The sequence below is a fragment of the Lathyrus oleraceus genome, chromosome 5 (assembly GCF_024323335.1).
Source record: "Lathyrus oleraceus cultivar Zhongwan6 chromosome 5, CAAS_Psat_ZW6_1.0, whole genome shotgun sequence".
NCBI classification, from domain to species: domain Eukaryota; kingdom Viridiplantae; phylum Streptophyta; class Magnoliopsida; order Fabales; family Fabaceae; genus Lathyrus; species Lathyrus oleraceus.
The window spans coordinates 568,388,389-568,405,006 of record NC_066583.1 but is presented as its reverse complement, the minus strand read 5'-3'; the positions used below and the strand labels follow the sequence as shown (position 1 = coordinate 568,405,006).

The window sequence follows — 16,618 nt, the reverse complement described above, 5'->3', positions numbered from 1 at the left end:
GAGAGAGAGAGAGAGAGAGATTAGAAGGTGATTGTGTGTAATGCAAGGAAAGAAGCAAGAAAGATAATTTGGAAAACCACTGTTTGCCAGCCTGCTTCAGGCTATAAAGGGACTTTTGAAGCTTGCAAACATGGTCAGGATTAGATGGAAGAAGGCCAGGAGGTGGTGTCATATAAACCTCTTCATCAAGATCTCCATGGAGAAAAGCGTTATTAACATCCAGTTGAATAAAATGCCAATTTTGTGATGCAACAATGGCCAAGAGGAGTCTGATGGTGGTCATTTTAGCGACTGGTGAAAAGGTGTCCATGTAGTCAATACCTTCAGTTTGTGTGTAGCCTTTAGCAACCAAACGAGCTTTGTATCTCTTATTGAGCCATCAACATTTCTCTTTATTTTGTGAACCCATTTGTTAAGTTTCTTGTGAGGGGGTAAATGGGTCATGAGCTCAGTTAGCATAGCTTGATTCCAACAATCGTGTTGAGAAGCTTGTTTAAAAGTAGTAGGCCCAGTTTGAGAGGTGATGGTAAGAATGTAGTGATTGGAAGTGGGACAAATGTGAGGATTATGTAGATAAGGTTGGATAGGGTAGACAGGGTGATGAGAGGAAGATAGGTTATTGCAAAAAAAATCATCATATCGTTTAGACATATGAATAACTGCTGAAATTTTTTAATGAATTTTCGGTAAAACCCGGTAAGACCCAAGAATCCTCGCAAAGCGGTGATGTTTGATGGTATTGGCCAATCGAGTATGGCCTGAATCTTGGAAGGTTCAGGGTTAACGCCTGATGCAGAAACTACGTGATCAAGATAATTCAATCTTCGTTGAGCTAAGGCACACTTTGATTGTTTCAAGAAGTACTCCTCTTGTAATAGAGTGGTGAAGACACACTCAAGGTGTTGGATATGATCTTCGAGGGAAACGCTGTAGACAAGGATGTCATCAAAGAACACAGTGACGGACTTACGAAGAAAAGGTTGAAGTAGTTTGTTCATCGTAGCTTGGAATGTAGGTGCGTTACAGAGGCCGAATGACATGACACAAAACTCATAGTGTCCATGGTGGGTACGAGATGCTGTTTTGGGAATGTCATCGGGGTGCATACGAATTTGGTGGAATCCTTGTCGAAGGTCAAGTTTGGAAAACCAAGTTGTGTGGCCTAGTTCGTCAAGTAACTCGTCGATGGTGGGCATGGGAAATCGGTCTCTTGTGGTGATGTTATTCATAGCTCTGTAATCTACACAGAGACGCCATTCTCCGTCTTTCTTTTTTACTAGTAAAATTGGTGAAGAGAAAGGACTTTGACTGTGTTGGATAAGTTTGTTGTCAAGCATGTTTTGGATTTGAAATTCGATCTCATTTTTTTGGAAATAGGGATAACGATATGATCGAGTGTTTACTGGTTTTGAGTTGGGAAGCAGGTTAATGTGTCTAGGAGGTGGAAGTTGTGATGGTGAGTGGAAGAGGGTTGAGAAATGGAGAAGGAGAGACTGAATTTCAGGTATAGGGTGTTGTGGTGTCAATTCAGGTTGTGGGTTTGGGCTAGGTGGGAGAATTTGAATCTGGAAAAGTTCTGCTATGGAGTGGGTTTGGAGCAGTCTTTTGACTTGGTGGGCCGAAGCTGAAGATAGTTGGGCTTGAGGTTTAGCTGTGAGTGTAACGTTTTTGTTGCGGTGTGTAAAAGAGAGGCTTAGGTTTGTATAGTCCATTAGAACCAGCCCAATAGATTGGAGCCATGGGCCCCCTAAAACAACGTCAGCTCCACAAAGAGGGAGAACGTAAAAATCGACCACAAAAGGTTCTGACTGTAGTGATAAATGGATGGCGGCGCAAATACGATTACAATCTAAGTTGGCACCATTACCAACCATAACTTTGAGGTTGGAAGTAGGGATATAAGGGAGCTCTAAAAATCGTGCTATACGATCTTGGATGAAATTGTGAGTGCTACCTCCATCAATGAGCACTGTGACTGGGTGGTTTGAAATGTGTCCGCGAAGGCGTATCGTTGAGGCAGCGGTGCATCCAGAGAGTGCATGGAGGCTAATTTGGGCATCAATGGGGTTTTCGTTTGGAGGGTTGATGGTGTCGAAATCGAAGGAGTCAAAGGTGATGTTTAGGATCTCTGAGTTTGGATCAGGTGGGTCTTCTGTGATAAGGAGAAAGAAGCGTCCTTTACACTTGTGTTGAGGGGTAAAGGTTTCGTCGCAGTTATAGCATAAACCCTTTTCTCTGCGTGAAGCCACTTTATCTGGAAATAATTTTCTGAAATTGGTTCGATTGGAGATAGGTGACGGTAATAGTGGCGGTAGAGGTGGTATAGTTTGCTGTGGTGTATAGTTCGAGGCTGAAGCATTTGTGGACAAATTTCTGGGTTTGAATGAGTGGCGGCGTTCTTCGATTTTGTCCTCTTGGAGTTTCGTTAATGTTGTTGCTTGGGTTAATGAGAATGGTCGAAGGGCTTGAACCTCTCTGCAAATCTCGGGTGAGAGTCCAAAGATGAAGCAGCTGAGGAGGAGTTGTTGCGAGAGTCCGACGATGCGGTTGGCTAAACGTTCGAAATCATTGAGGTATTGGTTGACTGAAGAGCGTTGTACAAGCTTGAAGAGGGCACTTGAAGGGTCATCATAGTATGACGGAGCAAAGCGTGTTTCTAAAGCTTGTAGGAATCCGATCCAATTGGTGATTAAACCATTGCTGTACGTCCATTGATACCAGCTAAGGGCTGGGCTGTCCATATAGAAGGATGCTACGGTGAGTCTGTCAGCTTCAGGCGTTTAATGGTAGGTGAGAAACTGTGAAATTTTAAAGATCCATCCAATAGCATCGGTGCCGTTGAATTTATGTACGTCTAACTTCATACGGGGTGTGAGAGTTGTTTGTGGTGTTGTGGTTTGAGGTGAGGATGATGATGGAGTAGTAGTGAGGACTGCAAGTTGTGTGATGATGGCGTAAACTTTAGATGAAAGTTCATCAATAGCTGCATTTGTTGGGGCCATGGAGGTTGAGTAGTGAAATGAGAGCACCAAATTGTTAGGGTTTTCTTCCTTGAAATTAGTAGGACAAAGAAATCCTCCTAAGAATATAAAAGAAAAGAGTGATAATAATTTTCTTGCTGCCTTCATTCAAGATACTTCAGTACATTATATAGCCACAGTGTATGGCTTGATTACAATTATTCAGATCCAGAATTCTAGGAATGCAAGGACTATGATAGTTAATAACATCTAGAAGAAATCTAAATTGATAGCAGGATGAAATGTACTGATAGATAGCCGCTTAAACATAATCTTCTAATTTCTTGGGCCTGCTGATAATCCTTTTGGGCCTGTCCAAGATTGTTGTATTTGGCTCTTCACTTGTGCTAACAGTTGAGTTAGGCCCAACCACATTTCTTAACAATGGTTAAAGGTTGTGTTATCTTTGCCTTCCTTCCTTTTGAGTTCATTGACTTCCAAAGGTTTTCCATGTATGATCCAACATGTTTCTTTGGTGTGGTTTGGCTTCTTGCAATGATCACACCAGAGGAGGGATTTTCTATCGTGTGAGCTGGTCGAAAAAGATGAAGTCTCCATCTTGAGTGATTTGTTAATTTTTGAGTCGTCAAGCGCTAAATTAGGGATGGTTCAGATCGTGCTCTGATACCATGTAGAAATATGTTTTATATTTCATGTTTTGTTTGATAATACATAAGATGTATATATAGTACATAGGACTGAGAGGGAAGAGCTGGTTTAGCCTAGAAATTAGGGAAATAGTTATTCCTATAAATACTAAAAATTAAATGTGATAAAAACAAAACAGACAACTGATTAATTTACATGAAGTTATATGAATTATTATGATATATACAAAACAGAATTTATACAACAGATGCTTTACTGATTTTCAACATCATGGTTTTAAATAGTTGCTGCAATATTGGTTATAGTCGTATTGAGATATATTGTAGTGAGATGTGACCCATGTAGCCTCAATAACAATAGTGATTTATTGAGATATATTGCAGTGAAATGTGACCTATGTAGCCTCAATAAGAACAGTGGTTTCAGACCTTTATTTAAATCACAATGTCCGATGTATGTGTCGGTTCTTCATAGCAAGTCATCATATCAACTTTCATAGTCCAACTTGCACTCTTTCATTCTCACTAAATTATAAACAATCCATTAATATATCTTCTTGTAATTTAAGGTGATAGTTTTGGAAATTGTGCTTTGACTTTATTAGAAGTTTAGAGTGTATTTTTTTTATTGTTTTTTTCAATACAAAATTTCTAAAATTTTTTATTTATAGATTTCTTAACATGACTCTTTTGGTTTTACTATTTCAGGCGAGAGTCTATAGAGATTGAAACAATTGTTCAAGCAGTAATAAAAACTTTGAATCATAAATTCTCAGGGTTTACCAACGATCTTGTTGGGATGCAACCTCGCATAGAAGAATTGGAAAAACTTCTAAAATTGACCTCAAAGGAGGATGACTTCCGAGTTCTGGGAATTTGGGGGATGAGTGGAGTAGGAAAGACAACTCATGCTACTGTTTTGTATGATAGAATCTCTTATCAGTTTGATGCTTGTTGTTTTATTAATAACACAAGCAAACTTTATATGGATGGTGGTGTTATTGCTGTACAAAAACAGATTCTTCGTCAAGCTCTAGATGAAAGAAATCTAGACTCATACGATACTTGTGAAATAGCCAGGATTATGATAAATAGACTTCAGAGTGGCATTAAGGTCCTTCTAGTTTTTGACAATGTTGATCAATATGAACAATTGGAGGAATTGGCTATAGATCCTAAATTGCTTTGCAAAGAAAGTAGAATAATCATAACCACAAGGGATGAGCATATTCTAAGAGTGTATGGGGCTGATAAAATTCACAAAGTTCCATTGTTGAATAGTAATGATGCTTCTGAACTTTTTCTTAGAAAAGCCTTCAAAGGTGAAGACCAAAGCAGCAATTGTGTTGAGTTGATTCCAGCAATACTAAAATATGCTCAAAATCTTCCATTAGCAATTAAAGTAGTGGGCTCTTTCTTGTGTACTCGAGATGCTACTCAGTGGAGAGATGCTTTGGATAGATTGAAGAACAATCCAGACAGTAAAATTATGGACGTGCTTCAGATGAGTGTTGATGGACTACAACATGAGGAGAAGGAAATATTTTTGCACATTGCTTGTTTTTTTAAAGGGGAGAGGGAAGATTATGTAAAGAGAATTCTAGATGCATGTGGATTATACCCTCACATAGGAATTCAAAGAGTCATCGAGAAGTCACTCATTACCATTAAAAACGAAGAGATTCATATGCATGATATGTTACAAGAACTTGGGAAGAAAATTGTTCGGCACAACTTTCTCGAAGACCCAATATCATGGAGTAGATTATGGCGATACAATGATTTCCATCATGTCTTGGAGACAAATAAGGTAACAAATTATGTTTTCAAATCTTGAGGGTGCCATTTATACTTTTTGAGTGAATTAAACTTGTGCGGGGGCAATGTGGTCAATGTGATAATAATCATTGATTATTTTATAGAGGGTTTTGAATCTACTCCCTCCATTTTAAATTGAATGTTGATTCTCATTCTCATTTTTAATCATTTAGTTATTTTTTTTACTTATGTCTTTTAATTATTACTATGTACCAATGAAGTACGGATATGATACGAGTATCAGATACAATACGTGCGTTAGTTGCTGAAAAAACTAGGATATGATGCGTTTAAGAGACGTATATAAAAAAATTAAAATTAAAAATTAGTTAAATCATTCTCTAACAAAAACTAATTGAATTTGCAAAATTTGATAGTAATTGATAAATGAATTATGAGAAAAAGAAAAAATAGTTAAAACTGAGAGAAAAGTAATTAATGAAAAAGTTTGATTCTTGTCATAGAAAAAATGAAAGTGATGAAGTAATTAAAGTTGAGAAAAGAAGAATTAAAGTTGGGGAATATTGATTCATGTTCTAGAAATATGATTGGTCATGAGATTAATTAGCCGTATCCACAACGTATCGCGAGATGTCGCCAGCGTATCGTGAGGTGTCGCCTTCGTATCGGGACGTATGCAAATTTTTATTTTTTATTTTTTAAATAAAAATATTCGGATATGTTGAAATAAGAGAGCATGAGAGACATTTGAATAAATCGTGTGTTTTAAAAGTACTACAGAGACTTTTTTATACATAGAGAAATTTACAACTCATATATGATATATTCGTTCTGAGACTTTTTTGTATACAAATATTCTTAACACTATATCAGGTTGATGATAAGGCTTATGAATCCTCGAAAATAGGAGAAGGAACCTCATGTCAGAAAGATAAATAGGAGAAGAAAAATGTGCAATGCTATAACTGTAAAAAGTGGGGTCACTTAGCCAAGAATTATTGGTACAAGAAGGACAAGGGAGCGACAAAAGGCAAGGATGATGAAGGAGCAAACGTTGCACGTAATGATTTAGATGATTCTGATGGTATGGTGTTATGGTTGCAGTTGCAGATGAGCATATCGACTCCAAGACGTGATTCCTCGACACAGGCTGCTCGAATCATATGACTGGTCAAAAAGTGTGGTTAGCAAATTTCGACGAGTTGAAGAAGCGCAAGGTCAGGTTTGTAGATAGTAGCTCGTTGCAAGCAGAAAGTACTCACAACATAGTCATTAAAAGGAGTAATAGAGCAAAAACTATGATCAAAGATGTATTCAATGTACCTGACATGAAGTGCAATCTGCTAAGTGTTTGATAACTGGTCAAAAAAAGTTTCTCAGCCTTTAAGTTGTTTAACACTCAGAACAACTGGTCTTAAAATCTTCTCGGTCGAAGGATAGGACATTTAAGACCATGATCAGCTCGACTGAGGTACAATGTCTAAAAACAATGGTCGACCACAAGTATAGCTGCCTGTGGCATTTAAGGTTGGCCATTTGAATTTTAGGTCACTCAATCAATTGATTACTCAAGATATGGTAATTGGTATACTAAGTCCTGTGATGTCCGGCAAACTTTGTGAAGGTTGCTTAGTAGGGAAGTAATCCAGAAAGTCTTTCGTTTTGTCTATGCCAATAAGATTCTTCTGCATACTAGAAGTAATACATTCAGATGTATGTGGCCCGTTTGAGGATCATACCATTGATAGAAACATGTATTTTGTCTCATTTGTCGATGAGTACAGTCGAAAGTTTTGGATCTATTTGATCAGGCGCAAAGACGAAGTATTTTCAATCTTTAAGAGATTCAAAATGCTTGTCGAAAACCAGAGTGAAATGATGATCAAGGTTCTGAGAACAGATGGAGTTGACGAATACGCATCCAAGATATTTAAAGAATTTTATGCAGAATATGGTATTGATCATGAGGTAACTGCTCCTTGCACGCCTCAACATAATGGAATAGCAGAAAGAAGAAATCAGACCATATTGGATATGGCAAGATGCATGTTAAAAAAAAAGAACTTGCCAAAATCTTTATGGGGTGAAGTGGTTACTACTGTTGTTTATATTTTGAATTAGTGCCCTACCAAGAAGCTGAAGAATAAGGTTCCTAAAGAAGTATGAAGTGGCTAACGACCATCAGTGAGTCATCTGAAGGTGTTCAACTCTATTTGCTACAAGTATGTTCTTAATGCTAGGAGAAGGAAGCTTGATGATAAGAGTGAACCTATGATTCTGGTAGGATATCATAAGATTAGAGCATATAGGCTATTCAATCCAATGAATGATAAAATCGTGATGAGTCAAGATATTGTGATTGATGGGAACTCTGCCTGTGATTGAAATTCAGGTGATGTAACTAACAAGCCATTGATAAGTTATGGCTTTGATGAAGAAAGTAGGGAGCACAAAGAAATTCTAGCTAATGATGTTTCAGTCACAATCAAAGTCGAAGCAGACAATAGAGAGGGTGTGGCTAGCACAAGCCAAAGACCTTAAAGAACCAGAGTTCTCTCAGCAAGGCTTAAAGACTGTGAAGTGGTTGGTGATGATGAAGTCACACCAGATGGAAATTTGGTTCATTTCGCTTTACTTGCAGGTGTTGAACCAATCAATTATAGTGAGACCTTAAAGAATAAACACTAGAAGACGACTATGTTCGAAGAGTTACGAGCGATCGAAAGAAACAATACATGGGAGCTAGTCGAATTGCCAACACACAAAAGCTATCGAAGTGAAGTGGGTGTTCAAGCTAAAGCACAATCCTGATGGGTTGATTGCAAGATATAAGGTAAGATTAGTAGCTCGAGAATTTCTTTAGAGAGCAGGACTCGACTACTCTGAGGTATATGCATCAATAGAACGATTGGAGACTGTCAGATAGGTGGTAGCCTTGGCATGCAAGCAAGGCTCATCGACATTTCACTTAGATGTGATATAGGAGGAAGCAAGAAAAGTGTACAAATTGCACAAAGTTCTTTACGGTCTCAAACATGCACCTAGGTCATGGAACAAGAAGATCGACTCATACTTAGTCGAATAGGGTTTCTTCAAATACAGGTCTGAGTATGGTGTCTATGTACATGTCATGGCACAAGATATAACTATCATCTGCTTATATGTCGATGCCGTGCTAGTAACTGGAAATAATATGGAAAACTTGACAAAGTTCAAAGAGCTGATGAAGAGGGAATTTGAAATGTCGGATCTAGGAAACTTGTATTTCCTAGGCATGGGATTTGAAATTGCCAAGCAAGGTATGATGTTGCATCCAAGGAAGTATGTCAAAGAAATACTCAAGAGATTTAGGATGGATGGTTCGAATCATCCATCCTCACATGTCAAACATAATATGAAACTAGAGAAGCATGGAGAGGAGGACAAGGTCGATGTCACTTTTGTTCAAACAAATTGTAGGATCTCTGAGGTATGTGTGCAATAGCAGATCTGATATAGATTTTTCAATCGTATTGGTAAGCAGATACATGGATGAATCAAAGGTGTCACACATTAAGACTAGACTGCAAGAAGAATCCTGAGATACCTAAAAGGATCAATAAATTGTGGAATTCTGTTTCCACGAGATTTTGAAAGCAAATAAGCTGTGATTAATTGCTATTCAGATGCTGATTGGTGTGGAGATAAGGAAGATCGAAGAAGCACAATTGGTTATTTCTTTCAAGTATTTGGTGGCCCAATCTCATGGTGCTCGAGAAAGCAATCTGTGGTGGCATTATCATCATGTGAGGTTGAGTATATTAGCAGGATTCTATGCTGCTTGTCAAGCAATCTGGATCAGCTCTGTGCTGGATGAGATGGAGGTCGAAGTGAAGAAACCTCTGGTGCTGCAGATCGACAACAAGTCATCCATCAATCTTGCAAAGAATCCAGTTTTGCATAGAAGGAGTAAGCACATTAAGGCTATAATTTACTTCCTAAGGGAGAAGATAAATCTAGGTGAACTTGAAGTGAGACATAGCTCGAGTGAAGCACAATTGACCGACATTTTCACAAAAGGATTGAAGATCGACAGATTCCTGATTTTAAGAAAGAAATTAGGAATAATTCAGATTGATTATGATTAGCTTGTGTTTGATAATTGGGATTATAATGGATTATATTGTGATATATAATCCAAGTTATTAGTTAGTTAGTTACTTAACATGTAAGTTACTTGAAATGCAAGTAATTTAAAATATAAATAACATACTTGTATATAAACACATTAGTGTAATTCAGTTTTAACAACTTTTTAATACAATTACGGTTCATTCTCTCTTAATCTCTCTCATTCCTTCCCCACCCAAAATGCTTCTTCACTAACCATTTTTTCACATTTAATTTACACACTATGATTCCATGATTTTCTTATTTCGTTAAAAGTTTGGACCTCGTAATATTGGATATATAGGTAATATAATGTTTCTAACAAGGTTAGTTCACGTAATTTCATTGTTTTCTTTCTTTCTATGTTATGCTTTTTGTGTTATTTTCCCAGGGAACAAACAATAATGTTAAAGCTATAGTTCTGGATCAAATGGAAAATTTCTCCACCATATGCATGGCTGAAGGATTTTCAAATATGAGCAACCTTGTACTTCTCATGTTGTATCATAACAACTTTTCAGGAAATTTGGATTTTCTTTCCAACAACTTGCGATATCTTTTGTGGCATGGATACCCTTTTACTTCTTTGCCATCAAATTTTGAGCCAGATTATCTTGTGGAACTGAATATGCCTGATAGTAGCATTCAACGACTGTGGGAAGGCCGCAAGGTACTTTAATAGTTCTTTTTCGATTTTTGAACTACTTCAAAAAATAATGCATACTTGTATAGGAATAATTTTGACTAAATTGTAGGAATCAATCTAATAATTAATCACATACAAAGGCAAGACATGCTCAATAATAAATATAATCATACTTCGCTGTAGCAAAATAAACCTACGAGCATTCATACACAAACAATCTTAGTATTTGCGACACGTCGATCTATTAAAAATTAAAAGAATATCTAGATTAATATATGGCAAAAACTCTCTAGACATTGACAACGATAATTCTGATACACTGAAAAAGAGAGAGGGATGACGAACACCCATCGACTTGTGGTTTTTCTTCAATCTAAACTTCTCATACCTTATACACTATTCAAATGGGGAAGAGACAATTTATAACTTATATATTGAAAATCATAGTCTATAGTCTATATATATATTGTGATGATCAGTTAGATTCTCATATACCAAAATGAGGCATATCCCCTCATATTAACTCATCAATTAATCAAATGTATAATTAATTATTTAATTAGGAATTTAATCAGTCTTATTATTTAATTTGATCTGTAATCAAGTAGGATATTAATTGATAAATACTTAATATGCTTAAAAATGTATATATGTCCATATAAAAATATAATAATTAAATTAAATATTTAATAAAATATTGCAATATTTTTATTGATGGTTGTTAACTCTCTTTTTAGGAACTACCTAATTTGAAAAGGATGGATTTGAGCAACTCCAAGAATCTTATAGAGACTCCAAAGTTTTTTTGGACCCCAAAACTCGAGCGGCTAGATTTTACAGGATGCATAAACTTAGTACAGGTCCATCCATCAATTGGACATCTTACAGAACTTGTTTTTTTATGTTTGCAAAACTGCAGCAGTTTGGTCAACCTTGATTTTGGTAGTGTATCAAGATTAAATTCTTTGAGAGTTCTACGTCTTTCTGGTTGCACAAAACTTGAAAAGACGCCTGATTTTACCGGGACATCAAATCTTGAGTACCTTGATATGGATGGATGTACAACTTTATCTAAAGTTCATGCATCTGTTGGGGCTTTGACAAAGCTTAATTTCTTGAGTTTGAGAAACTGCACAAATCTGATTGAAATGCCCGATGGGATTGAGTGGATATCATCCCTTGTAACTTTAGATTTTTGCGGTTGCTTAAGTCTTAGAATTCTACACTTCCAATGGAATTTTTCTTATACTATGAGATCTTTGATTTTTTTAGATTTAAGCTTTTGCAGTCTTCGTGAAGTACCAAAAACTATTGGAACATTAAAGACATTAGAAAGACTAAATCTACAAGGAAACAAAGTCCGTTCACTACCTGATGATTTCTTTGATCTGGAAAACCTAGCATATGTAAACTTATCTCATTGCCATGAGCTTGAAACTATTAAACCCATATCTTTTAAAAGTGCTTCTTCTGGAGGAAGGTATTTTAAAATAGCAGCAGGATCTCGTGATCATAGGTCAGGATTATATATATTTGACTGCCCTAAGATCAAGAAGTTTCCCATAATCCAACAAATATTATATATATGGTTTGCAAGACTGCATGAGGTGTGTACGTTGCTTACCTTCCCCAAATTATCTAGCTTTGATATATTAATTCAGTATTCTTTTTTCTTTTGAACAAACATGTGCAATCAGGAAGACCTATAATGCAACAAATTTAAATTATCTTGTTGCATTTCCTTAATGAGGAGAAGCTATTCTAGAATGTTCTCATGTTTTGGCAATTATTATATGAAAGCTTTAAGCTACTTAATGCTTTTCATGGCTAATAATTATATGCCATTTCCTTTCACTCTTTAACTATGCTTTTGTTATTTTTCTTCTGGTACCAGAATTCCCAACACTTCCGGGGTGGCTTTGACATTGTTGTTCCCTGTGATTGGAAAAACACTGTTTTTACGTCACATAGTTATATTCCAAAATGGTTCAATCACCGATTTGATGGCGGTTCAATAGTAAGGATAGTAGATTTTCTTGAGCTTGACAAGAAGTTTGGCTTTGCCTTCTTTGTGGCATTTGAGGTAAACAAACGTTCTGCGGATTTTGGTTCTCCACAGGATTCATTTTCCTCAGCACTTCCACATCCTTTATATCTTTCTTTTGAAAGTGAACACACAGAGGAACGCTTCGATATGCCGCTCAGTTTGGAACTGTACAAAACTGATGGCTCCAAACATCTTTGGCTAATCTATATCTCTCAAGTGCACTGCCATTTCTTAAAAACTGGAGCGCATATCACATTTAAAGCCTGCCCAGGTTTGTTAATAAAGAAATGGGGATTACGCTTGGTAATCAAGGATCTAATGAAATCTGTCCCTAGCTTCGAGGAACACTTACCGCACACTGATGGGCCCCAACTTTTCTTTGATTATGTACAAAAAACCAGCATGAAGTCTGAAACTAAAATCCAACTTCCTTACAATTGGTTTGTTACTGAAGAGGAAGAAGTTGAGAATTCTGGAGCCAAGTCAAAAGAAATTGATCTTTCTAAGCTGGGCCTTTAGGCATGCCAACCACAGTCAAATCACACAACACGTTTGTGAGCCTTGAGGTAATTATCATTGCTAATTAATAATTAATTTTATAACTAATGATATGAATTATTAGTATAGCACATCCATCTTTCGCATTACAAGTTTATCCAACAATTTCTCTTTATATAATATGTTGAGACATTTTTAATAGTTTGATTATTTCCAGTGAAGATGCCTGGTTATAAACCCGATCAGGTGAATGAAGACTTGGTAGGTATTGTTATTCTATGTTTGTAGAAGATGAATGTTTTTATCAGTTGCAACTAGGGAATTTCTTCAACTTCGTAAGTCTGGGTTTTTTGGGTATGTTTGATTGATGGAATAGGACGGAATGAGATGAAATGAAATAAGTTTATGTTCCATTGATAAAAGGAGGATGGAATGGAGCGGAACATGATGAAATGCATTCTATCCTATTTCATGGATTGCCTTCATTTTCACATCCTTCAATTTAAGAATAACAATTTTGTTCTATTCAATCATAAAATATTCAAACAACAAAATGAAATCTTTGTTCCACTCTGTTCCATTCCGCTCAACTATGTTAGTTTTAAAATATCCAAACTTAGCCCTCCTATTGAGGAATTCAGAATGTGATGGTAAAAGTATGTTAGACCTCTTTCACTAGTTATTTGAAAGGGAGAGCCCAGACACTCGAATTTTTGGAAGAAACTGAATTGTTTATTGTGTTTCTGATCGTGCGTAGTTTAATTCAGTTTCTTTTTAACTCTGTTTTGAGAACTCTTCTCCAGAGTAGTGTTGAATATAAATTCAGAAAACCAACCCACAAATCCCTTGTTTTGGCCAGTTTTATCAGTTTCCTTCAAATAAGATGTTGGTAAGCAATTTGAGAGGCTACTCAAGTTTAATCGAATAATAATAAGAGGTGCAGGGGAACTGAGAGGGAGTAAATCAATTTCTGGAATTATGTTTTTACTTTCAAAGAATTGAAACCGCTTTGATTCATTCATATTGATGCTGCTACATTGGAATAAGGTGTTTTTTTTATTACATTTTTATTGAACTGTGTGTTAAATGTTTCATATTTAATACATTATTTTCCCTATATAAAAATATTAGTAAAGATTCATTATGTCTTCTTGATAAGAGATTTAAAGGGAATTTTTTATTTCATTCTATGAGATGGAAAAACACCATATGAAAATTTTAAAATATCCTTCAGGTGCTGAAGATACATCTCTGGACACTGTTAGTTGAGATTTTCGATGTCAAAATTGGATTAAATCTTGTAGTCAAAAAGAGTGTTGTTTGTTTCAACTTCGACAAGAAGGAGTTGCTGTCGAAGTAAGAGATCCTGTCGAAGAGGTTTTTTTGATGTACGGGAAATGTTGATTTTAAGATTTAGAAGTACTTATGGGTTTAGATTGCAATTTTGACTGAAGCAATACTAACGTTGCTTTCGCCGAAAGATTTTGAATTTTGAATAAGAATTATAAGTGTTTTCTGTCCTTATCCATTTGTCTGAGAAAGACGTGTGTACAGTTACGATGAAGTGAAGACATGCATGCAAAACGTGTCGTTTTTTTTGGAGGAAAGACCGTTGATAGCGGTTATCTTCGACTTAGTATAAATAGGGGTCTTAGTCTATAGGATTTCCGAGTGTTCAAACATTGTAGAATTACTCATAAATTCCTTTAAGTATATAAGTGTATATGAGAAGCGAGATTATTGGGAATGTACGTGTGAATCACCGTCTTTGCATTTTAATTGAAATTGTTCGCAATTTATCCATTATTTCCACTTACTGCAATTTACTTTAAAGTTCTTTTGTTGCAATTCTTTTACACCTTATGCGTTCTACTTTTTAAACTTTAAAACAACATTCTCAATTTATGAGCATTGTCGAAGTGTTCATAAACTTTGAAAAGAAATATTTAAGAAAAACACATGTCCTAGGATTCACTGGTTGATCCTGTCAAGTAAACAATTTTTTTGGAGATCAGAGATTGTTCACCAATTTTCACGGTAAACAAATTGGCACGTCCAGTGAGACAGTGTTATTGTTAAAAACATTTTTTCTTTTACAAATTTTTTGTATTTGTTCTTCATTTTATTATCTCTCTTACTTCGTTGCATGAGACTTAGAAGTGGCAAAATAGTCACAAACAACAAGGAAAGACTAGAAAGAGGATACGTAAGGAGGACGGTGAATAAAAACCCATCAAATAGTCAAAATACGTCAAAGAATGGAGAACCACCCCCGTCATCTTCGATAGGGGGAACTACGGTCACAAGATCTGTAACTGAACCTGTACCGTCCACGGCAAATACGACACCTGGGTAGTCGATTGCCCAAAGTGGATCTATTTTGTCTTATGTAGGAACACATGGTCCACCAGTGACTCCCTTTCTAGTGGGAAATAACGTATTCAGGCCTTATATGCCTGGATTCTCGACGTCGTTAAATGGTCGCGAATAACCTTATGGCATGGCAACTTCGATGATGGCAAGTTTGCACAATACATCATTAACGTTTACATAACTAGTGGTGAACGCGACTTTGCCACTACAAGGATCTGGTTGAGCCGTTAATAACATGGTTCGAATGAGTCAACCATTAAGGATGGGCTTTCCCGTCCAAACGTCAAACATCACCAACCATTATGCGGCAGTAATAAGGCAACAAATGGACGAAAGTAACCATAAGATGGTCCAAATGTCGGCGAACTAAATGAATACAATATTTAACCCTTTGATCCAAAACACTATCCAAACAAACTAATAGATGGCAACACAGATGACGCGTATTGCCGACTTCTTTGGTGTTCCACAACCTTCTCGACATCCCCAGAGGGAGTGGATGATAGAAAATTAGGGGATAACCTTCGAGGAAGATCCCACCATTAACCAAGTCCAACAAAACCAAAGAAACGTACCCCAGGAGAACGTGGTAAATCAGGGAGTAGGAGTCGAACCCCCTAGAGTCGAACCCCCAGGGCATAAGCCACCATTCCCAAGGGAAAGACGATGGTGAATATGAACTAAGATGTTAACGAAGTCATACATCAGATTCGACGTGATGATATGGAGGCAGACAACAATCTAGTAGCCATGGTCGAAAGAATCATGGCGCAGAATAAGTTGAAGGTTGGCTCTCATAGGCCAAATTACACATCACCTTTGTCTGAATTATACTATGCAGTCAAAATTACCCCCTAGGTGGAAAGTCCCAAAGTTTACTAAGTTTTCTAGGGTCACTAACGAGTCCACTATCGAATACGTGGCTAGGTACCTAATAGAAGCGAGGGAAATTGCTAATAACGAGAACCTAAGGATGAAATATTTCCCAAGTTCCTTGACGAAGAATGCCTTTATGTGGCTCACCATGTTGCCAGCAAATTCAATCCATGATTGGACTCGACTGGAAAGGTTGTTCCATGAACAATTCTACATGGAACAGTTGAAGATTAGTTTGAAGGAATTGGCCAGTGTTAAACGAAGATTCTCTAAGCCAATAGATGATTATTTGAATAGATTCTGTTTGCTTAAGGCCAGCTGTTTTACACAAGTGCCTGAGCATGAATTGGTCGAAAAGGTCGCTGGTGGCCTTGATTATTCTATTAGGAAGAAACTAGATACCCAATGTCTAAGGGACATGGCTCAGTTGACTAATAGGGTTAGACAAGTAGAGCGCCTAAAGGCTGGAAAAAACTAGGGCAAATAAGAATGACAGGAAGGAAAGGGTAGCCTATGTCAAATTGGATGAAGATGATCCAGAAACGTATAATGATCCCCTAAATTTCGACGAAAGCAAAGTGGACCTCGCTGAATTGAAGCAAAGACCACCTTACTCTTGCAG

At 36.7% G+C, this 16,618-nt stretch overlaps 1 protein-coding gene across 1 annotated transcript in view; it reads left to right on the top strand.

Annotated features, from left to right (window-relative positions):
* LOC127086522 (disease resistance protein RPV1) overlaps window positions 1-13,491 on the top strand; it is a 16,467-nt gene extending 2,976 nt beyond the window's left edge. Inside the window, exons 3-7 of the mRNA XM_051027299.1 lie at window positions 4,337-5,438; window positions 9,948-10,226; window positions 10,940-11,809; window positions 12,097-12,815; window positions 12,965-13,491. Of these exons, the coding sequence (XP_050883256.1) occupies window positions 4,337-5,438; window positions 9,948-10,226; window positions 10,940-11,809; window positions 12,097-12,768 (2,923 nt within the window). The 3' untranslated portion in view covers window positions 12,769-12,815; window positions 12,965-13,491. The remainder of the gene's footprint in view (window positions 1-4,336; window positions 5,439-9,947; window positions 10,227-10,939; window positions 11,810-12,096; window positions 12,816-12,964) is intronic.
* The last annotated feature ends 3,127 nt before the right edge of the window (window positions 13,492-16,618 follow it).